The 24,122-nt window shown below is 39.1% G+C and overlaps 2 protein-coding genes across 2 annotated transcripts; both read right to left on the reverse strand.

The window, feature by feature from the left end:
* Positions 1-259: 259 nt before the first annotated feature.
* LOC104098886 (E3 ubiquitin protein ligase RIN2-like) lies at positions 260-17,959 on the reverse strand. The gene is made up of 13 exons (XM_009605731.4): positions 17,713-17,959; positions 16,488-16,883; positions 14,735-14,812; positions 11,955-12,041; positions 11,747-11,868; positions 8,572-8,668; positions 8,340-8,445; positions 7,525-7,682; positions 7,265-7,402; positions 7,082-7,149; positions 6,755-6,985; positions 1,601-1,964; positions 260-568 (listed from the first exon to the last, which is right to left on the reverse strand). The coding sequence occupies exons 2-13, from the start codon at positions 16,725-16,727 to the stop codon at positions 512-514; spliced, it is 1,746 nt and encodes a 581-aa protein (XP_009604026.1). The 5' UTR covers positions 16,728-16,883; positions 17,713-17,959; the 3' UTR covers positions 260-511.
* A 5,411-nt stretch (positions 17,960-23,370) lies between these two features.
* On the reverse strand, positions 23,371-23,829 carry LOC138892673 (uncharacterized). The gene has a single exon (XM_070176409.1). The coding sequence runs from the start codon at positions 23,827-23,829 to the stop codon at positions 23,371-23,373; it is 459 nt and encodes a 152-aa protein (XP_070032510.1).
* Positions 23,830-24,122: the final 293 nt, after the last annotated feature.

Consider the following 24,122-nt stretch of genomic DNA (forward strand, 5'->3'; position numbering starts at 1 on the left):
TCGTTCTTGTGAAACCTTTTTTCTAGTTTAAACTAAAATATCTACAAATGATATGAAACAACGAAAGCAAAATCACTTCAACCAGCATCCGAATCGCTTTCCTTGGACACCTTTTTTCCAAGAAAATCCCCAAATCGAATTTCACATGCCACAACCAACTACGAAGCAAAAGAAACTCTTCGCTTGACCAGATATTATTCAATCCCAGTTAGACGCTGGTACAGCTGTTTGATAAAATACAACGGCAATATCTACAATGTGCGCCAAAAAATATGCTCTTTTATTTATCAAAATGGAATTATTTTATCATTTTTCTGTAAAAGCAGGTTCCCTAAGTCATTTATATGTACAGAAAAGTGAAACTAATATATATCAGATACAATGTAGTAATTACAGGCTCGGCACCAGGACACTTTGGAAACCTCAGACCTGTACTCAACCAAAGCTTCTGTTTTAACCTGCCTCAGTGAAAGACATACCATAACTGTATCACAACGAAAGGTAGATATAATCACATGTGCAGAAGATTATTCACAGTAACAGTCACTGAGTGAGTTCGTTGTAAATCCTGCAATCAAATTTATCAACTTAAAATTGCAATTTGGAAAGAAGCACCAACACAGGAATGTAAAGTCAAAGAGATAATGAATTGTTCATGGATGAAGCAAATATAGAACTTATTAGTCCATGAAATTATTAGCTAAATATGTAAAGTAATATTTTCCAAGCAGCAGGATATTGCAGCAACGCAAATTACACTCCTTTTGTCAATTTACACTCTTCAGGATGGAGGAATTACTTGGATATTTATTTACGAGATATTATAGTTTTTCTTTTTCCTTTTAGGTTGGAGAGTGAGGAATGGGGAATGGGGGAAGGGAAATAGCACAAAGCAAATTTCTCCAAGGAATGTCAACAAGATGGTCAGTTAATGTGGTACTGTAATCGCTATTTTGCGTGTATATTGCACCAGCCACCCAAATAATGGGCATTGAAATATGGACTTACTGCTATTTAGCACTATATAACATAGCTTTCACCACCCTCTTTTACTTAATATAAAGGGACTTTAACTCGCTCACCCAATTTATGTGAGGTGGTTTGGCTGAACTTGGAATTTAAGAAAGAAATAAAAACTTTTGAAACTTGTAGTCTAAAACACGCCATAGAAATTTTTGTGGATATACATCAGCTCATTAAGGGCAAAATGGGAAGTTTAAAGTTCAATTGTTTCTAAAAATAGAAAGGAACTATTCTTTTTGGGATAGACTAAAAAGGAAAAAAGTATCACATAAATTGGGACAGAGGGTGTAATACCATGTCAAGGGGAATGACAAGGACAAAGATCACAGAACTATGAATTTCTTCATTTCCCCTGCCCTACCATTTATCTGCAAGAACACCAGCCATTCATTTCGTTTTTTCATCTCTCTCACATTTTATAATTAATACTGACGCTACAAGTAGATGCGCACTCCTCCAGGTGCCAATTCCCTTTCTACTGATCTTTAGACTAAACAGAACAGTCAAATGGCTGTAGAGAAAACAATAAATCACATTCGTATTTCATGGGAAAACCTCTAAACAAATGCGACCATACCTCAAGAATAATTTCATCAGGTATGTGTGGCAGCACTTCTCTAACAGTTTCAACCATTGTATATATGTTGGATACATTGTTGTTTGTGGCACGTGAGGGTGTCCTCAAGTGCAACCCTCCAGCACCTCCGACATGCCTCACATTACCTGCGGGAGGGATTGCTGAACTGGAAGTACCAGCTTGAGAGGCACGCATAGACCAAAGGTTCCAGGCAGCATCTTCTAGAGCAGTTTGTGCGTATGTTTCTCCAACAGCTGCGAGATGCCTCATCACTGTCTGAACTCTACCCAGTCCCCCTGATCTGATGCCTGTAGATGGTCCAGCATCATCTAAGCCCAACCAACCTGAATCAATTCCCGAACCCCTGTAGACAGAAAGGAGAGCAAAATTATTGACCACTCTCTGTTTTTAGGTGATGAGAAGATACTGCAAAAGATGACAATTGACAAGCAACAGAGCATCAAGAGAATGAGAAAGAAAATGGCCCATTAGTAAGAGAATTCAATCTATGATACAGATCAGCATTTGTCAAGGACCTCCAATGCAAAGTTTCAAATGCATCATTAATATGCACCAGAACTGCAATAATACAAACAATATCTATCAAGCACTGATAAACTGTGTTACAAACAACAAATGTTCCACTTTTTGCACAAACAAGTGGCCATCATATCACCTTTAAAATAACTGTCAATCACAAAGTAGTTGAGTCGGCTATAAGGATTCCTTAAACTCTGCTATCTTCACTCTTTTCATTCCAATACTCAATAAATTAGGAGTTCCCAAACTAGAGGTCTCTAAATATCGCTTAATCCTAAGACGACATACAAATTTATAATCAAAATAAAAAGACCTATGCCCGGATCTGCTGCAAATGTAGCAATACAACTAAGCCACAATGTCAACTAGTTAGTATCAATTCTATGGATCTTTTGTTTTCCATTTTGTTATGTTTGTTATGAAGTCCTCGTGGATTCTGAAAATTTGTAGATCTCTTCAAACAACTTCCTTCCACGTACTTTTAGGTTTATCCTGTCCCTCTTTAAAACTTTCAATTATCATGGTGATGCACCAATGAACTGTCACATTTGGACGACTAGGTTGTACATGGTCAAACCATCTCAGTTAACCTCTCTATTTTACATCCATATTGCTGCTTTTTTTAATAACCATCTGTTGAATGTAATTACTTCACAATATCCCACAGTGGCCGGTTAATGAAGTCCACAATCTCCCACAGTTGGCTGAAATTCTTGGCTGTAACATAGGATGATTGCCTTCCACTAGGGTCTCCCATTATACTACAAACACAAGTGAACTGCCATCTAAGTTGCTCGGACATGGGTGCGGGTGTCCGACACAGGTGCGGATCTAGATGTCGGATCCTTGAGATATAAGTTCTAAGATTCGGGGAAACGGATCCTAGTATAGATACGGGTGCGGAGATCCAGCTAAAAATAATTCAAAAAATAAAAATATAAAAATATCTCTAAATTATGAGAAATTTTATGGACTTACGTATAACTTGTAAAGTGTGGATTTCTTTATTCTCAAGTTGTAGATAAGTAAAGGACTGATTTCCTAGATAAGATCAGTGTTTTGGATAGCGTGCAGTGACAAATAGCGACGAGGGCCCGCTTCACTGAGGCGAGAGGCGAGCAGCGAAACGCTCGTATTTTTTATGTGAAGCGACAATTTATACAAAAAAATAAAAAATGATAATATATATATATATATATATATAAAAAAAAAAAACTAAAAACTCAATAGCAATAATATATTATAAATATATCAATTCAATAAAGCTCTCTGCCTCTGCCCAAACCCAAATTGAAGCTGTGAAAAATTGAAAAACAAAAAAGAGCAGAAAAAAGAAAGAAGAAGAGTAAGAACTGAAGAAGCTCTCTGAACTGAAGAAAAAACAGAGCTTTTCTCAGACTGTTCTGTTGAGTGCAGCAGCAGTGATAAAAAACAGAGCCAAAAAAAAAAAAAGAGAAGAAGAAGAAAAAGGAAGAAAACACAGAGCAACACAGACTCTGTTCTGTTGCAGCAGCAGCGATCAAAAACAGAGCCCAAAACAAAAAGAAAGAAGAGAAGAAGTAGAAGAAAAAGGAAGAAAAAACAGAATAAAAAACAGATCCCAAAACAAGAAGAAAGAAGAAAGAAGAAAATTGGACAGAGTCACAGAGCAGAAACTTGAAGAAAGAAGAAAAGAGATGAAGAGAAGCATACCTGATGAAGAAACTTGAAGAAGAAAGGAAATCGCTGGTCTGCTGTCGACTTGAAGGAGAAAGAGTAAAAAAATCGCGAGCCCTAATTTTTTGTTTTAACAGATCGCTGCTGCCTTCTTCTTCTTTTCTTTTTTGCAAAAAGCGACGCCACAGCTCGCCACACGCTACAGAGACAGAGGCGCTCGCCTCTTTGAAAACGCTACGCCACACTGTAAAATAGCGATGGCAGCTCGCCTCGCCTCACGCTATTAGCGCTGAGGCGAGCGCTATTTACAACACTGGATAAGGTATGCTATTTTCTTCAATTTACCTAATTTTGGTTCTGATTTCGGGAATCAAATTGTATCTCGTCTCGTATTTTCCCGTCCGTCGTGGTCAAAGTACCAAAATTGTTTGACCAGATCCAGTACGAATCCCATACCCACACCCATACTAGTGTCCGTGTCGATACGGGTGCGGGCACCTAAATTGCCATGTCGGAGCAACTTAGACTGCCATCTAGAACAGCATTCTGGAGAAATGCGAGAGGAAGCTGTCCACAGCATTCTGGTGGCAGACTGGTACTTGTAAACAGCGTTTTGGATGTCTTACTGGCTTATACCATGGCATGATTTCCGTTGCCTTATTCTGTAGCCAAGAGGCTAGACAAAATCCGCAGAGATTTCCTATGGCAAGGGAATAAAGAACAAATACTTCTTCAACATTGATAATTAGAAAGTTGTTGTGACTGAACAGAAAGCCGATGGTCTCAGGGTAAGAACTTACAAGTTCAAAATGACAGCCTTCCTCGTAAATGATTATGGAGATTCACAAAGGAGGATCAAGCACTATGAAGAGAAGTCATTGAAACAAGTAAGGAATGTTCTATTAGTGGATAACAAAGCCCCCAACCAAGTATTATGTGATGAATTGGTCATGGAAAATGCTATGGAGAACCAAAGCACCTCTCAAAGTGGCTTGTTTTGGATGGGTTACCATCGGAGAAGCTTGTTTAACTCAAGATAATCTACAGAGAAGAGGCTTTTCCTTAAGCAACAGGTGTTATCTATGTGAAGAAAGTTTGGAATCAGTAAATCATCTCTTTATTCACTGCAAAGTTACTAAGCAATGCTGGGAGCTCTTTCTAAATCTTTGTGGTGTCATTTGGGCTATGCCTTCAGATATTAGGAGTCTAATTGATAGCTGGACCATTTGGGCAGAAAGAAAGTGTTTGTTTTGAGAATAAGAAAACAATATTTCTAGTCTCAAAAATTTATGTCTGCATAATTTGTTCTTTTTTGTGTAATAGGTGTTTATTAGATAGTATGGTATGGATCAGTATCTGGAATTTTTGGATTTGTTGGGAAAGATGTAATAGAGTGCTCTCTGTAGGTGCTGTCTGCTCTTTTTTGTACTCTTGTGTACCTTCTTGGTACACTTTTTATTAATAATACTTTACCTTATCAAAAAAAAAGTCTTAAGGCTTCTCTGTATGTCAGGTCACATTAGGACTTTCTAGGCAACACCTATTTTCAGTTGGGAGAAGGAAGGAAGATAAGCTTTTGGCATGATTCTTGGATGGGTCATACCCCTCTCGAACAACAATTCTCGGAAGTCGGACCTCTTTGCTTTGGCTTCCAATTAGGTAGCTCCTGTTGCTGATCATTGATCCAACCAAGGGTGGAATTTTGATTTTCGAAGGGATTGCAACAATTGGGAATATGATAGAGTGCCCGTTTGGATTGGCTTAAAAAAAGTACTTTTTCGGCAGAAATAGCTTTTAAGCCAGAAAGTAATAAGTTGGGGTTGCCTAGCTTATTGCTTTTGGCTTGTTTTAAGCAGTTTTTAGCCTATTTTACGCACTTTATAGCTTTGCCAAACCCTAAAACAAGTTTAAGAAAAGTTTAAAAGCTGATTTGACTAGCTTAAAAGCCCATCCAAACACCTCAAGAGTCTGCTTATTGCTACAAGGAATTCCATCTGTCCTAACAAACAAGACTGCCTATGCTGGAAGGGTACAAAAGAAGAGTTTTTTCTGTCAAGTCATGGTACTCCATTTCTCAGGACACCCATAACACACACACATCTTATCCTTGGTAATCCAATGCTTCATTTGGTTGGTCGGAAGAAATGCTTGCCTCACGCAGTGCAACTTCCAGAAGGGGATTAGTCATATGCAGCATGTCCTTTCTGTGAAGTGCATCAGGAGGATGAAAATCACTTATTTTGCGTCACTTTCCAGCTATGGGACATGCTTCTCGCTCTCTTCTCGGACTCAAATGGGCTATGCCTAGAACTGTTTTGGAACTTCTATAGAGTGGAATATTGGGGACTGAGAAGTATCCTCACAAGATTATGGTAAGCCATCCTAGCACCTATTTGGTGGACCACCTGGTAAGATGAATTCCATAATTTATGAAGACAAACAACAAAATATACTTATTTTTAAGTTCAAATGTATTCGTTTGTTATTTCTTTGGGACCATATGGCAACTGTAATGTCTCTCAAGATGTTGAGGCCATGTTTGACTTTTTAAACTCCTTACATATTCTGTTATAACTAACAGAAGCTAGTTATTGGCTCAATGCTCCAGCACAACCTTGTTGCTGCTCATCCATATATAAAATAATACCTTATCAAAACAATCTGTGAATGCATCAGCAAAATAGCATGCGCTATGGGACCTCAGCTTGCATACTATTAGCTAGCTCATCCATAACTAAGGTAAACGATTAAGGGCTCAAAAGTGAATCCTTGAACTAATCACACAGCTATAGGAAAGTCCTTTATAAGACCACCCTACTTCTCACATTTGTGAAGGCTCCTTCACAGATATATTATCACATTTATATATTTTGTATGAATTCATTTCTTCTCCAACACCTATATATAGTGGCATATGGGGTAAGAAGCAGTTACCAACAATAACACAAGAAAACAGACCTCCAATCACTGATTTCAAGAGGGTTGTGCGTTTGATTGCGGGAAACTTCATTTGGAAGTGCATGACCAGGAAGATTCAACCGATCAAGCCCCATACTCATCTCACGAGCAAGCAGCTCGTCACCCCGAACATCTGCAGTATGAGGATTTACCTCATTCTCGCTTCTGCCTATAAACAACGGCTTCCGGCAAGTGGGACATGAATAATTTTCAGTTAAGCCTTGATCTAACCTGTAATTATTTACCATGTAAGTATATGAAGTTTCTTGATAAGATTGCAATTTACACTACCTGGTAAACATTTCAAGCAATAAATACAGGCCATACCAAGATCTCAAGCATGAAAGATGGAAAAGATGATTACAAGATAGCTTTTTCGCCTTTGCCATTGGTTCCTGTTGTTATCCAACATATCAAAGGCTTATATACATTCAGAGCAAAAAGAATAAAATGAAACAAAACGAAAATAGAATAAAAACAAGGAAGCTATAAAGAGGGGGAGGGAGATACCCTACAAATAGCGCATTCATCATCATAAGTCTGTAGCTCTTCCAAAGTTGCATCAGGAAGTGCACCATGAAGAGTGCCCAATGCTATTCTCAGTTTAATGAACCCTTTGACACGTTTTACAATAGCACTCAATAAAGCCTGCTCAAAATGAACTAATTTTAGTAACACTGCATGGACAAACTAAACATTAGATAGAAGAGGGCAACAGAGGTATTTGAAAAATTATGAGATTACATTAATTCATATAGATAGATATTTACACGGATATTTAGGAAAAGAACTGCATCCACTAGATGAAATGCCATGCCATGGAGCCACCAAATGTGCACATAATGAGCGAGAGCCATCAACAGAGTCATCATGTCTAGGAGAAAACCCATATTCCGAATAAGAATGCCTTTCCATTCCCCAAATGAGCCTGTACGAGGTTTACAGGAATGAGATAGGAGACTGGAGATGGATGAAAACATAAAAAGAACCATTATATCTTACTCGAGTTAATATCCTAGATACATCAGTCCTGCATGAACAGGGTATGGGGAAGACGGATAAAAAGTGTTTCAGAGCACAGACTTCACATGAAACAACCCACAGAAGTCAGAACAGAAGCAGAAAGAAAACTTTGTCTGCATCCTCCAACTGGATATACATTCAGACTAGCTCAGCACTAATGCACATATACCCTTCATTAGCTATGAGTAGGGTGCATTTGATTAGAAAAACTTCCAAATGAAAGATAACTTCTCAAGTAAATGAACTTAGCAAAATCATATAAGTGGAATATCTCATTAGTACTGATAAAGAGTAAGGCAGGAAAAACAAAGAGGATCAAACTCATTCAGAAAAGGATCAATATATGTGTGTGTGTGTGTGTGTGTGTGTGTGAGAGAGAGAGAGAGAGAGAGTGGAGAAAACATTTCAAAAGAGGGTCGATAAATCAAACAAAAATCTCAAATGCAGAACATTGAATAAAAATCCACTACAGTACGGCACGGTGCATCTAAAATAAATCACAGAAGCTCATTAATCAATCAACAAGACCACCTACAGAAAAAGTTACCAGAATACAAATTACCTGCAGCAGATATGTCAAAGAGCTTGGATATTCGGCTATTTGAAATATCATTTGCCGAGTCATGGATATATATGTCGAGCAACTGGAATCCATGAACAAGAATAGCCTATAGAGAAGGATTTGCATACAAAATGCAATTGTTAACATGCTTTTGAGAAGGTCACAAAACAAAATCAAAAGTGCATTGCGTATCTAAGAGAAGTAGAAGCTATAACCTTCTTATGTACAGTACCTGAAGCGTCTCAAATGCAATGCTAAGAGGCTCAAAGAACAATAACAAAAACAAGGATGAACTTATTGTTCGATATACAACCAGGCACACCCTCATCCTGGAAGAGAACAAAGAAAAGTGTAGTTAGAAAAGTCATAAAAAAGACCAGATGGTGTACTTGAAGCACGTTATATGTCACCCAAGGAAAGCAACTGAAGATTTGGTTCCAGTATAGAGAGTCAAACACTCAAACATCAACATTGTTCAAGAAATACCTCTCATGATTTCTAAAAGGGACCCTTATGGACCACGGTCTCTTATTGTTCGATCATTCATTCAGACACACCTAAATTTTTAGAATACATACTCCAAGTTCTAAAAAGAATAGAAAGGGCTTCGGAGAAATGCACAAAGATGCAAATCACCAATTCCAGGCATCCACCAAGGAATGAAGGTTTCGAAAACGGAAGCACAGAGCTGAGGGAAATGGATTGAAAATGGATTCTCTCAGGAGCCAGAGTGTAGGGAAGTCCAGCCTTATTGAGGGCTTGGTGTCACAATAGGTACCCCACTAAGAGGCTTAACTCTGGATGCTGACCTGCCTTTGCTGTTTCCTTTTTTACTTACACAACATTATTCATGTTACCAAAGCAATGATCTAAGCAAGAAGGTAAAACATAGAGATGAGTTCCCTTCTACAATCATACAACTAAATCTTTCCCATTGTGCAGTGTTATCAAAGGCAAAAAGTAGCAAAAAATGCTAAGCTCCATTAGGGATCTAAGGCAATTAAGAGAAATTTAAATTAAAAAAACGAATTAAAACTATTACAAGTAAGAGAAATATTTATTGTTCAGTATCACTTCTTCAGGGCTACTCTCCGTTGGTGATAGCTAAATGCCTTAGCACCTTGGTGGCTGCACCGAAGCGCCAGTTAAGCGAGGGGAAGCACTCAGCCTGTTCTGCACCTAAGTTCAGGCCTTAAACGTGCCTTATGCGAACCATTGGTAATATTGCAATTGTGTTAGCAGATTCAATCAGACAAGCTTCCCAATGTGGTTTTCCCTCTTCCGGCGCTCTTCTTCAGGTCCTCAATCCCGGAGCTAATGCTACCACTTGTGTGTTAGCATATAGTAAAACAGATTTTCCAAGTTGCTATATACATGGAAATGCATTATCGGGTAAGGAAATCATTCTAAAAGTTGCATTCGCTCTAATACGGTGCTACTCAAGAAGGATAGCCCACTGGACTAAGGCCTCTTTCTCCTTTCCTTCTTTTTCCTTTTTCGTTTTTTTTTTTTTTTTTTTTTTTGAGAATGGTAACATTTTCATATATATTTCCTTTTTCCTTTTTTTTCTTTAAGATTCTAGAGTCTTCCCAACCAAACAAAAGCAACACTAGAGAGAGAAGGAGAAGGCAACAAAGGTTTCTACAATGGGAAAACTCTCACCTATCTGCAATCTCCATGGAGGCCACATCACCCTTTTTTTTTTTCCTTTTCTATTCATTCTTCTTTTAAGCCTTCCAATAGTTCCTACCTTCCGATCTTTCCCTTGTCCATCTTCCTCATCACTCGCTGGTTCTCCTTTTCATTCTCATTCTCGGATTTGCAGCAGTCTCTATGCCATCTTAAAGCTGCTTCTCCCTTTCATTCTCCACTTTGCAGCAGTCTCACTGCTGACAGAATATATGGTAGCAATCAACTCAAGAATGGATCACTTTCGAAAAAGGTACTTTCAATCACGAAATGACTCTACCGAAGGTCAGACCTTGACCTAATAGAGGCAACACTGGTGGTTGAGGTTGTAGGAGGAGTTGAGCGAATGAATCTGGTAAGAATATTCTTCTGTTTTCTCTAGTCAAAGACCGGGATGGTTCTGAATGTTGGCCAGTCAAGAATTATCATATCCAGAAAAAGAAAGTAGCATAAATGAGGATGTTGAGATGGATGTGCGGGCACACTAGGCTGGATAAGATTAGGAATGAAGATATTCGGGTGAAGGTCGGCGTGGCTCCCATGGAGGACAAGATGCGGGAAACGAGGCTTATAGCCTGTTTGGCCAAGCTTTTTTTTGGGCCAAAAGTGTTTTTTTCCAAAAAATAAGGTGTTTGGCCAAGCTTTTAGAAGGAAAAAAAGTGCGTTTGAAGAGAAGCAGAAGTAGTTTTTGAGAAGCAGAAAAAAAAAAAAAAAAAGTAACTTCTCTCCCAAAGCACTTTTCTGAGAAGCACTTTTGAGAAAAATACACTTAGAAGCAGTTTTTAAAAGCTTGGCCAAACACTAATTACTGCTCAAACGTGTTTTTCAACTTAATTAGCCAAACACAAACTGCTTATCACCAAAAGTACTTTTTTGAAAAGTACATTTGAGAAAAGCACTTTTCAAAATAAGCTGATTTTAGAAGCTTGGCCAAACAGGCTATTAGATGGTTCGGGCACGTGCGGAGGAGGAGCTTAGATGCCCCGGTAAGGAGGTGTGAGCGGCTAGCTTTGTCTGGTATGAGGAGAGGCAGAGGACGGACTAAGAAGTATTGGGGAAAAGTGATCAGGCAAGACATGGCGCGGCTTCAAATTTCCGAGGACTTGCCCCTTGATAGGAAGGTGTGAAGGTCGAGCATTAGGGTTGAAGGTTAGGAGGTAGTTGAGCGTTTTTCTACTTCGTACTGGGTGTGGGGCTAGCCTGATAGTGTTTTGTCTTAGACTGCTAGTGGTTCATGTTGTGCCCATACTACTTCCTCGTGTTCGTAGTATTGTGCCATCGTTACTGTTTATTGTTATTGTTTGTCTTTCTACTTTCTGGTTTCTACGTTGCTGGTATTATCTTTCTGGCTTCTGTTGCTTTTACTGATCTACTGTCTATTTTCGTCTTCTTGAGCCGAGGGTCTATCGGAAACAGCCTCTCTACTCCTCCGAAGTAGGGGTAAGGTCTGCGTACACACTACCCTCCCCAGACTCCACTTGTGGGATTGTGCAGGGTTGTTGTTGTTTCTCTAGTCAAAGACCATGTTTTGTATGAACGAATCCTGGATGGATACCATAGCTACACCAGAATCATAACATGCCGACACCCATCAGCGGCAAAGACAATACACATACAATACCTTCTATATCCTAAAAACTAAATATGGTCTTAAAAGAAAAAAAGTGGCCTATGCCATTATATAATGCACAATAAACAGATTTAGGTCTAGGAATTACCAGAGTAAGTTGGCAGAGAAAACCAGCAATAAGGCAGAATACACACGGAAGTATGTCCAGGGAGTAGCTGAAGGAGAGGCATTCAGTCGTTCAAGTCGATCCCTAGCTAAAGCTTGAAACATCTGGGCAAACATATATTTAGATTTGTCCAAGATTAGACGCTCAAAACCCCAACATTCACAAGCTTAGAGAAGACAGCAGTAGATACCTTTAAAAAGCAAAGAACAACGAGCCACGTTGACCATAGGCCTGCCTGATACAGCGTTGGTGGAACTACCAATGGAAGAAAAGTTCCCTGGAAATAGTTATCAGTGGACAGAAATACTAAAATACTTCCAATATAACTATTAGAGAAAAACATGAATGCGATAATTACTTCATTGACTTCATTAGTATAAAGTTTACACGTAGAGGACAACATGAATGTAGTAATGACTAAGCTAGCAAATGTAAACATGGATCTGTAAGTCTCAAGCACTGAGTTAGAAATGCTCTAGATCATTGCAGAGAAGTGATTCAGAACTCCTGCAGTTGCTCATCAGTGAAAAATCGCCATGACAAGACATACACAATCAAGCCAACAGTTTAAAACAATTCAAAGACTATATGTTGCATTAAAAGCTTAAAAAAAGCACAAACTTCATTTATCAAAAAAAAAAAAACAGAATATATCTTCAAACTTAAGCTTTCTTAATAAGAGAGACACATCAAATTCTTGAACTTGGAAAATTTCTTCCTTCGATATCATGTTGTTGGATTTCAACATGTAGTAATCTGACAACAGTGATATTGATGGTTACCCTGTAACCTTTGTGAACATTCCGGGGCTTATTTGAAGAATGATTAAAAGCAGACATCTCAAATTGGAACCAGACATGGATTGAATAATTATCCTAAAACATCAAAAGTTTCCAATATAAAATAAGAAGAAATCAGAGAAAGCTAAAATCATCAGAAGAAATTGAGATCTTCAACTCCTGAACTTAGAACACTCCATGATATTAAAAAAAAATTGTTATAGATAGCAAGTCCAAGTCCAACAAAATAATTGCATGCCGGTTCTCCCTACTTTCCTCGGGCATATATATCTTGGAGCTATAACAATTCTTACAGTGCACTATCTTTAGTTCAATTCATTGACAAGAAGAACCCGCTGGATCAACTACTGGGGTATTGCATAGCAAGGACAGAGAGGTGCTAACCTAAGTTGCTCAGACATGGGTGCGGGTGTCCGACACGGGTGCGGATCTAGAGGTCGGATCCTTCGAGATGTAAGTTCTAAGATTCGGGGAGACGGATCCTAGTATAGATACGGGTGTGGGGATCCGGCTAAAAATAATTCAAAAAATAAAAATATCCCTAAATTATGAGAAATTTTGTGGACTTACGTATAAATTGTAAAATGTAGACTTCTTTATTCTCAAGTTGTAGATAAGTAAAGGAATGATTTCCTAGATAAGGTATGTTATTTTCTTCAATTTACCTAGTTTAGATTCTGATTTCGGGAATCAAATTGTATCTCGTCTCGTATTTTCCCGTCCGTCGTGATCAAAGTACCAAAATTGTTTGACTAGATCCAGTACAGATCCCATACCCACACCCATGCTAGTGTCGTGTCGATACGGGTGCGGCACTTAAACTACCATGTCGGAGCAACTTAGGTGCTTAACAATCTGAACCAGGCTAAAGCTCAGTCTATCACCATCTTTAGTTCAATTCATTGACAACAACCCAATGGATCAACTATTGAGATCTCCCGTAGCAAGGACTGAGAGGAGCTAATAATCTTAACCATGCTAAAGCTCACTTCTTTCAACAAGTTATCAAGAAATTGGAATAGAGCTAGTTTTAAAAGAGAGGCCTTCATCCCTCCCCCTTCCTAATTCTTTTTAATTTCTTTGCATCAGGTGCTCGTACTCACTTGGCTCAGCATTGCTCCAAGAAAGAAGGGAGAAGAAGTAACTATCACACATCAGCTTACTTAGTCCTCATTTGTTTGCACTTAATGCACGTCTGAATCTTAATTACTAAGTGCTGCCACCGCCTACCATTATTAACTACCCCCACCGCCTACCGTTATCACTACCACCACCATCCTCAACCACAGCTGCCACCACTACCATCACCCACCATCCCCACCACATCATCCTCAATCATAACCATACAACCAACCACCCCATCATCATCAACAACCATAGCCGGTACCGCCCGCCATCACCTTCCTCAATCACAACCAGCACCACCACCACCTACTACCATTTTTAACTATCACCACCACCATCATCATCACCATCCTCAACCATAATCGCCAGTAACTACTACCTAGAACCACCACCATTAACCAAAACCACTATTAACCACCGCCTCTAGTCGGCATTCACAAGCACCTCCGTTAGCCATCACCGTCACCAACTATCATATTTTAAAAAAATTATATTTTATTAATAGAATATTAGATTAATTAGTATTTTATTTGAATTTTATGTTTATTAATTTTTAAATAAAGATAACTTTTACAGAATTTTATGTTTGTTGTTGTTTATTAATTTTTAAATAAAGATAACTTTTATATATTCAGATGTTAAAAAAACAAACAGTTTTAATCATTTAGTATTCAGATTTTAATACACATCTTAATCTCAGACGTGTATTCAAATTCAGATGTCTTAATCTTAATACACATCTTGATATTCAGATATGTATTCAGATTCAGATGTCTTAATCTTTAAAAAAACAAATGAGGCTTAATCATACAAATCAATGTTATGACATAATATTTTGCATGTCATTTAAAGGGGCCATAAAAAGTTCTTAAAAAGTAAAATCAAATGAGACAATGCCAACACTATATGTTGCATAACTCTTCTTAAGTCACAGAGTGTAGAGTTTTGAGCCATAATGATAGTCCTTCAACAGGGAAAGAAAAGAAAGTGAAAGTTCATCAAGGTTCTACACACCACCTACTATTCATATAACTAAGATATTTACCTTGGAAATAACATAATTGATGAGGCGCTCAACCAGCTTTCGTATTTCTGGTGAGTGCAAATCTCCAAAGAATATTGTCTGCAGAAAGCACAAAGATTGTTGACAACCAAATCTATCTGAGAAAGACGACCCAATTAAATTTATAGCTAATACCTTAAAAGTTGTAAAAAAAACTTGTGTTGTAAAAGGTCTATAAAAATTTAAAAAGGATTCGGGTGCACAAAGAGATACCTATTTTTCCCATGAACTTCCACTAGAAGGTCCTATTTCGAATGTTCACACCAATATTCAGAGACAAAGCCATTGCATGCATAAATGTCCAAGAAACTTACAGAAGAAATTAAAAGATTTGATAGCCATTCAGTAAGGCTGAAAGGGTGTCCTTTTCTTCTATACTGTTGTAGTACCTTCTTGGTACTTATCATTCATAAACGCGTTCTAACTCAGCTAATTTTGCCTCCTTTACTTCGGTAGACCTACTTCTAAGAGTGTAACTAAGGTTTCTCTCTATCACATATGCACGAAAATCTGAAAATTTGTCCCTGTGATTTGTGCTGAGAAATTGATCGATGTAGGATTTTCATCTCCTATTTGATCACACTATTTCCTCTCAGAATTATTTAGGAATCATCTACAGTTGAGTCTATACTTAAGTTTCTCTCTATCACATATGCACGAAAATCTGAAAATTTGTCCTCGTGATTTGTGCTGAGAAATAAATCAAAGTAGGATTTTCATCTCCTATTTGATCACACTATTTCCTCTCAGAATTATTTAGGAATCATCTACAGTTGAGTCTATCCCTCCACTCTCTCAGTGGTGCTAGTTTATATATTACTTTATTTCCTTCCCACGTCCATTAGTTTTGGTAGAAGTGATATATCTAAGGCTTTACCTCAAGCTTCATAATCACATTCTTTCTCTTGAACAGGAAAAGAAAAAGAATGTGATTATTAATGAAGCTTGAGGTTAAGATTCTTTTTTCGTTCTCTTATAGCTTTCAAAGGCTTCTCCATCTACTGTTGTTGGTAACAACTTTTTTTTTTATGATGATTGTTGGTAACTTCTTACATCACTCTCTTTTTGATTTAGCGCTTTGCATCTCCTTACTCCACCACCATGATTCTTGTGGTTGAGGTCTTAGTCTTTTAGACACGAACTTCATTTTCTACTTTCTTAATGCAACTTTTCATTTACTTCCACAGGCTCCCTCCTTCAAAAGCTTGTCCGTGAATACTACTTGGTTTGAGCCTTTTAGTATCGACTACCATGCTCCACTCTTTCACTTCACATCCTGCCAGTTTGTCCTATATGGTTAGGGCTTATCTGGTATAACCTGGTAGTCCTTACATGTAACTGAGTCACTTATCCAAGGATGAATGAAGTCTACTTGGCTGTAATTACATTTACATTAAAACATCCTCAATTGTGATTCCCCCTTTTCAAAAGGTGTTAGCTTAAACTAAATTATAAGCTAGAACAAACACTAATATGGTCTTCTTTCCTTCAATCTGATTCCATAACCATGTCCCTCATGTACAAATAATAAATTGTGTGCATTTGTCAAAGGGAAAACAACAACTAAAAATTATCCACAGGTATACTGAATAGAAGGCCGAGCACATTATAATAGAATGAGTACTATTTCCTGATTTACTCCGAGCTTTTTAAAAGCAAGACTGTTTAATATTTCCCAGCCCATGGTAACAATATCTGTCATCACCATTAAGCTCAATGTGCAAAGAACAATTACCTTAAGACACAAAACCAGTAGGATAAATACGTTAACTGCCAAATTGGCTCCCAAAGCAATTGTGGTCTGTGAACCTAAAAGAGTCTCTAATGCACGGCTTTCATTCCCAAAGTTGATAATGCTCTCCCCAATGAGCCCATCTGATTTTAGTTTCTGAACTGAAATTCCCATCCAACACTGGAGTCCAACATAGCTCAGAGCAGTGCAGAGTGCTGAAATTGACAAGTAGCTTACGCCCATGGCAAATAAATTTATTTTTTTCAAGACAGAAAGAATCCCAGAATTTCATTAGAACCAGTAAGCATGACCATTTGCCCTCAAAATTGATTGCTGCAACTTAATATACTGCAAACAGTCCCTCAATTCTGATGGATAGTGAAACTTAAAGCAAGAAACCTGCATTAAAAGCAAAGAAATTCAAGATTATTTCCACAATAAAACAACACAAAAAGGGGCAGAAATATCATCATGTATCAACAAATGAAAATGACATGCTGACAGCACACTAAGTAACAGAATTTTTAAAGCTTATAGTTCACCCTCACAAGTATCTTCCCTACTCTTTTCTTTTCTTTTTTTGATGACCGAGAAATTCGTCCGGGGCAAACCCCTCACGAACCGCAGCCTTCGAAACTCGGGGATAATGGGCCCGCCCCTCTACCCTTCTCCACTATCTTGCCAACTCTTTCTTATTTGTTTTTTCATTTGGGATGGTATTGAAAGATCCGATTTGTGAAAGTCCCCTACTGACGGAACCCCAAAGAGTTATTTGTAAGCATTGGAAGAAACTGGTTCATAAGGAGCAGAATCAATATTGAGGATTCATATGCCTACCCCAAGTAGTATCGGGTTAAAGCTAAGTTTTCCTGGGGTTGTTAAATGGTCCAACTAATAACTCTGGCAATTTAACAGTTTCACTGAGCAGATACCAAACCTTACCAATGGAGGAACCAATTCTTCTATTCAGAGAATCAGAGAAGTCAACAATACAATTAGCATCTGTCCAACACAAAACCCTAGAACTAGCACGAGCTAACAAAAAAAGCTAAAATCTTCTGTGCACCAAAAAAGTGCTAAGGAAAAGTAAAAAAAAAAAATCGAAGAAATAAAGTAACACAATGATCTAAATGAAAATTTTAGTGAATAGAACCGCTGAATTGGCATCTCTATATACAAAAAATGTAAAAACATCAACATTGACATAAAAATCGGAAGAATAACGAACCTGTAAAGATCTCAGACAAAGATGAAAGCAGAAATCTTGTCGGCGAACTTTAGTCTGAGATCTTCAGCTTCATGTCAATGGATCAGCTTTTTGCGGGAAATAGATGTCTGACAGAAACAGCATAATTTAGGTTATTTAGAAATGTCTTTGCAGTGTTATTTTATCGAGAGTCGTTTAAATATACGACTCCTTGTCCTAGTCTTTACTACTCTTATTCCATCATTTTGTCCTTCCTTTGATTTTATTTTTCCTCTCTACTTTTCTTGATAGACTGTTCAGTATTGGGTGCTCAATTGTTTTCACCCCATTTTTGTTGATTGAAATAAATCTTTCAAATTAGTTTGATTAAAACGTTTACCTCGTTTTGATCCCTACAAAATAAGAGTTTAGGCTTTTATGCACTAAAGCGTAAAAGTTATTTGTATAATAAGATAATAGGTAACTGTTTACCCATAAAACGGTACAGTTGAATTTATACGTGGTTTCTAGACAGGTGAACTAATTTGATCCTGAAATAATATAATAATCAAAGAAATACACAGTACTTAGCCTTGGAATGTAGATGAAATAGCAAAGATAGTGATTTCGTGAACACGATTTCCGAACACAACAATGATGAGATCAGAAAGCAAGAGAGTGAAATTGTTGAAATTGTATAAAGTTTTGTATAGAATATAGTATATGTTCTTGCCAGAAATTCGTGTTTACAATGGTAACTGAGCTCACTATTTATAGTTATGCCTAGGGAAAAGGGTCCTAGGATCATGCCCTCCTTTAATGCCAATTATGAGGGCAGTGGCGAAGCCAGAATTTTGGTTAAGGGGTGTCAAAATATATAAAAGTAAACATACCAGGAAATTAAAGGGAGTCAATATATAATATATATACATATAATTTAATTATTTTTACCTATCTACACAGCGTATTTTTTTCGCGAATGGGTGTCATTTGACACCTCTTTCCTATAAGGTGGCTCGCCATTGTATGAGGGTCATTGATAAAGATATAACGTTGAGTGTAAATGTCAAATTCTTTGTAACGGATCGTCGCTCTTAATGCTATAGAATATTCCTTAGTAAATACTACCGGGCGCAGAGCATTTAATACATTTTTATGAACGTTATATGTTCTGGTGACAAGCGCAATGACTGTGTTCGGTCTTCAGCCATTCCATCTCAGATTCCACGTGTCCTCCTTTTAGTCAGCCACGTGTCATATCATATTTTACCTTATACAGATAGTCCCCATGCTTTCCGGTGACATAACTTTGTGTTACCGGAAAGTTAGTGGAAACATCTTTTTGGCGGGAATTACTATAATTCCCTCTGAAGGTCTCTGACGGTTGATTAGACGCAAGTCTCTCCGCATTTAATGCCCCGAACACACGTCATCCCATGATTCAACACAGCTTTTTCCGATTATCGAGGTATCCATGGCAATGAATTTAGACGCCAAAATTTTACTTATACGCAACTTTCTTTTCCTTTGCGTTTCACAATTGCTCGAGCTTCTGATTTGCATCCTTATTTTCAATCCTTTTTCTAATTTTCTTCAAACACAAACTCTTTTACCTTCTTCTTTTCCAATGGCTTCTTCCTCCAAACGTGGTGGTTCTACAAAGAATAAAAACAAAACTGAGGATTCCGTTCCTCCAACAGTGGATTCCATCATCCCAAGAAGGCTTAGTACTTCGAAGGATTTTGAAGAGAAATTTCATACTGCTAACCCTCGTACATGGGCTGTTAGTAGGTACCCTTCTTCCATTTGTCCTTCCAGTATTCCTGCTGTGAAGGAGGACTACCACTACATTGAGTTGGAAATTATCGCTCCTGATCTATCGGAGCGAGTGACCCTTCCCAAGGAAGGTTTTACATACTTTTTCACGTATCCCTTTACGTTGGGTGCATTTTCTTTGAGCGGAGAGCTTGATTCCGTGATTGCGGAGTTTTGCCTTCGCTATCAGGTATGTTTGGCACAGGTAAGTCCTTCAGTGTGGAGGATGATCGCCTGCCTCCGACACTTGTGTCAAGAAACTGGGGAGGAGCTAACCTTCGCTCATGTGATGAATCTCTATTCCCCCAAAATCTTCCGCGAGGGAATGATAAACCTTTGCAAGCGTGGCCATCATGCTTTGTTATCTAGCATGGATGATGACAACGACCGTGGGTGGATGGAACGGTTCGTTGCAGTTGCCACCAACGACATCATTCCGACAACGGCTTCATCCTTTCTGGTTGCTTGGAACCACACTCGTAAGTTCTTTTATAATATTCCTCTTACTAGATATTCTTCTATGGCCGTATCATCTCTTCACCCTTTGCATGTTTCAGCAACTCAATGGCTCCCACCGGTGGTGGAAGGTTTGAACTGGTGGGTTCAGAAGATTTTGGACATTACGATGCCCGAAACTCGTTTGTGGAAAGAATTGGCCCTTAAATACGGGTGGAAGGCCAAAAATCATGGTAACTCTAATTTACCTTGCCTCAATTTTTGTATATGAAGCACTTGGTTGAACCCTTCTGACTTTGTTCATGGAATTAGGTCTACCTACGGGCTCTGTTGCTGTCCCCGAGGAGGACGTTCTGACTGATCCTACAGATGCAGCGAGGCTGCTTCAGGAAGCACTTACTCGAACAGGTATCTCCGGGCCTGTTTCGGGTGCAAATACTTCTTCACGGAGTCCCCGACCGGAGGATAAACAAACAAAGAGAAGACGCTCCTCCACGACTGGGGAAAAAAATAAAAGGGCAAAGGTTGATGCCCCTGAATCATCTCCGGTGGCGATGATGACTGGTCCTTTTTCTGGGCCGGTCGTAGACACCGTGATGATTAATGAAGAAGTTGTTGATAAGGGAGCTTCTTTACACAGAAGGCGATGATCCTCATCATCTCAACAGGATGCTCGACCTATTGAGATAGTTACACCAACTGAAGATGATGTCTCGGCACTTTGGGGAGAATCTGATTTGGTAGAATATGCCAACTCCCATTTTCGGGCCCCAATTGTTGCAACCCATGCTACGGGGCTGAGTACCGGGTCCTTGCCGTCTTTGGTTGGCAAGCATCAAACAACCAGCACTGCATTTGATGCAGCTGCTTCTTACTCCTCAACTCCATCAGCTTCATCTCCACCTTCACCAACACCAGCAACTGCTACATCATTTCCATCTTCGTCTACACTTCCACCAACTGTTGCTACACCATCTCCATCGGCCGCACCTGACCATGAAGAAGGTGTTCCTCTTACACAGTCCCAAGTTCATGGGAACTTGGGGCAAAATTATGCTGCTACTTCTGAAGATCCACAAAGGAGGAGGAACATCACTCTTTCGGTCTCTATCGGGTGCAACCTGCTATCGCGGTCGGTGGAGCTTGCTAATTACCTGAAGCCTTTGGCTTCAGAAAAGGACTGGGAAAAGATTCAGACACTCTCGGGAGAGTGTTTGTTGAACAATGCTATGCATAACGCCGCATCGGTACATTCCTTCCTTCCTCTGTTATTTCTTCTACTTTGAACGAATGTATTCTAAATTTCACTTCTTCTTATTTTACATGCCAACTTTCTTGCTTCTGAGGGCCTTCAAAGGTTGATTCGTGAGAAGGAAGAACTTACTTCTGAACGGGATCAGCTTTTGGCGGAACGGGACTAGATTGTTCTCCGCCTCTCGGAACTGGAAACTAGGCCTGCTGAGGCCGTTGTTTTGGAGACTCGTTTGCAGCAAAGCGAGCAAGAAGTGGTAACCCTTAGCCAAGAAATTGGGCCGCTGAGGGTTAATTTTAATGAGGCCAAGGCCAAATGGGCAAAAGTCCAGAACGTTGTTCTTGTTGGAGCCGACCGTGAGGCTGCCTCCGCGGAAAGAGTGATTAACTTGGAGGTAGCCTTGAACTCTAAAAGTGAAGAGCTTGCTATTGCGGAGGTGAAACATGCCCAGCTAAAAGAGAAGTACAGGAAAACCATTGAGCATAATAGGCTCTTTAGTTCAACTGTCCGCGAGCTCGACGTCAGCCTCAAATCTGCTAGATCCGCCCAGAAAAACCTTTTTGCCGATGTTACTCAACTCAAAGAAGAACTCAAGCACCGAACGGCTTCCCTCATTGTTGAAAAAACATATTTCATGTATAGCATGAGGAGAAAAACCTTGGAAGAGACCAAAGCTAGTATTATTGACATTGATGCCGAAATTGCTAAGGCCCGAGAGCTTGAGTTGGCTGCAAAAAATAGACTCCCGGTGCAGTCTGATGCTCCAGGTTCTTCTGATTCCGGTTTTGAGTTTTTGAAAACTGAAGAAGGATCGGAAGGCAATGAGGCCGAAGACCAAACTTGAGAAAGCGTTGAGCCATCGGCTGAACCACCTACCCTTCCCGGCAATGCGGATACTTCTCTTCCTCCTGACTCCGGAGGCACTGTAGTCTAGCTTTTTTTTTTCCCCATTTTGTACTTGTAACGTTTTGGCATGTTCTTGTAAATAAAGATAATATTTTTTTGTTCAAGTGTCATTTGAGTCTTACTTTCGTTTGAATATCTATGCAAGCCTTTAACTTTTGCACTTACTCAAGCATTCTGCGCATGTTGTTCAATTCACGCTTTACTATGTGTAGTCTTGGATGCCTTTTCTTTGAAGCATTTTGGCTTCGAGTATTATCTCTTTTACGTGAGGGTTTTTATGAATATTTGCGCAAGTTTCCCTTTAATGTGAGGGTTTCTATGAATATTTGCGCAAGTTTTCCTTTTGCGTCCTTTTCATATACGACTTCGGGTGTATTTTTCCCCGATGGCATTTTGGATTTCGGGCATTGATTCTTCCGGAACCAACCCTTTAACGTGAGGGTTTTTATAAGAGATGGCCCTCTTATGTTTACGGTGCTCTTGAAGATGACGTCTCATGTTTATTACGACACTAACATTTGAAGTACTTGTTTAACTTTCAAATGACAAAGTTAGTTCATCGTTCAGACAAGAAACAAGATAAAAGCAAAAGGATTTCATTTTATTCCTTCTATTTTCAGAAATTACATAAGCATTTTGCTATGAAGAAAAGAAATTGTCATTACTTGTGGCCATCTTATACAACTTGTTTCTACGGGCTGGCTGCGCAATCCTCGGTCCCGATGATGCATTTTATTTTTGGATTTTCATTCTTGGTTGACGTGGCAGTCAATGTTGTCGTATCCTCATATCATTCCCCCTACTGTTCGAATGCGAAGAATGCGAATTCGAACACTAGAAGTCTTGTATCTTCGAGTGTCCCACCAATGAATTGCTAGGTAATCATTCACTCGGCAACATATCTTGTTTCCCCTTAGGAATCCATGTTATCGAGCAAAATAATACCTAACAGTCCTCTGGCGGTTTGTGCCCGTGAACGTTCGGGTAACCTCTGTTCGGAACTTCCCGGTGGGAATTTGCTATCGAACCAAAGATTACCTAATTGTCCCCGATGGGAAGCTTGTTTGTTTGCCTTGCTATCAAAGGTCTTACTGTTGTTGTCTTCATAGTATGGTGTTGGGAATTTTCTATCGAACCAAAGATTACCTAAGGTCTTGTTCGTTTGCCTTGTTCGTAGTATGCTTTCTATCGCTGCCTCATTAAAAACTTTGCTAGAAAAACCCAATTGGGAAAAAGAGTGCAACACATACTTCCTATTTGAGCGTCGTTCATCAGCAATAATATCTTTTGAGGTGTGCCACGTTCCAGTTGCTGGGCAATTTGTCCCCATTCTGGTTCTCCAACTCATATGAACCTTTCCCAGTGACAGCTGCAATCCGGTAGGGACCTTCCCACGTTTGACCTAGCTTTCCCGCGTTGAGCTCCTGTGTATTTTGTGTTACTTTCCTTAGAACCAAGTCTCCTACTTTGAAAAAATGGAAGTTGGCTCTTTGATTGTAATATCGCTCCATCCTATGTTTTTGAGCTGCTATTCTCACATGCTCCAAGTCCTTGCGTCCCTCGAGTAGTTCCAAGTTGATTAGTATTGCTTCTTTGTTCGATTCTTGATTTGTTTGAGAATATCTCAAAGTGGGTTTGCCCACCTCAACCGGAATCAGGGCTTCAGCACCGTATACGAGGGAAAAGGAGTTTCTCCTGTACTTGATTTGGCCGTTGTTCGGTAGGCCCATAGAAGTCCGGGCAATTCTTTGGGCTATTTTCCTTTTGCTGCTTCTAACCTTTTCTTGAGGTTTTGAAAGATCACTTTGTTTGTCGACTCCGCTTTACCGTTTGCGCTCGGATGATAAGGCGAAGATGTGATTCTCTTTATTTTCAAGTCTTCGAGGAACTTTGTAACTTTTGCACCGATAAACTGTGGCCCATTGTCGCATGCTATCTCTTTTGGTATTCCGAACCTGCAAATTATATTTTTCCACAGGAAATCTACCACTTCACGTTCTCCGATCTTCTGATAAGAACCTGC

Source organism: Nicotiana tomentosiformis, chromosome 5, assembly GCF_000390325.3.
Source record: "Nicotiana tomentosiformis chromosome 5, ASM39032v3, whole genome shotgun sequence".
In the NCBI taxonomy this organism is placed as follows: domain Eukaryota; kingdom Viridiplantae; phylum Streptophyta; class Magnoliopsida; order Solanales; family Solanaceae; genus Nicotiana; species Nicotiana tomentosiformis.

What these genes read in the sequence shown, in the direction of transcription:
- LOC104098886 (XM_009605731.4), bottom strand. Translation starts at nt 16,727, where the DNA reads ATGGGCGTAAGCTACTTGTCAATTTCAGCACTCTGCACTGCTCTGAGC. An exon ending in TACTGGTTTTGTGTCTTAAG is followed by an intron (nt 14,813 to 16,487) that starts GTAATTGTTCTT and finishes TGCTTTCTGCAG; the next exon opens with ACAATATTCTTTGGAGATTT. An exon ending in ATGAATGCGCTATTTGTAGG is followed by an intron (nt 7,150 to 7,264) that starts GTATCTCCCTCC and finishes GGATAACAACAG; the next exon opens with GAACCAATGGCAAAGGCGAA.
- LOC138892673 (XM_070176409.1), bottom strand. Translation starts at nt 23,829, where the DNA reads ATGGGCCTACCGAACAACGGCCAAATCAAGTACAGGAGAAACTCCTTT.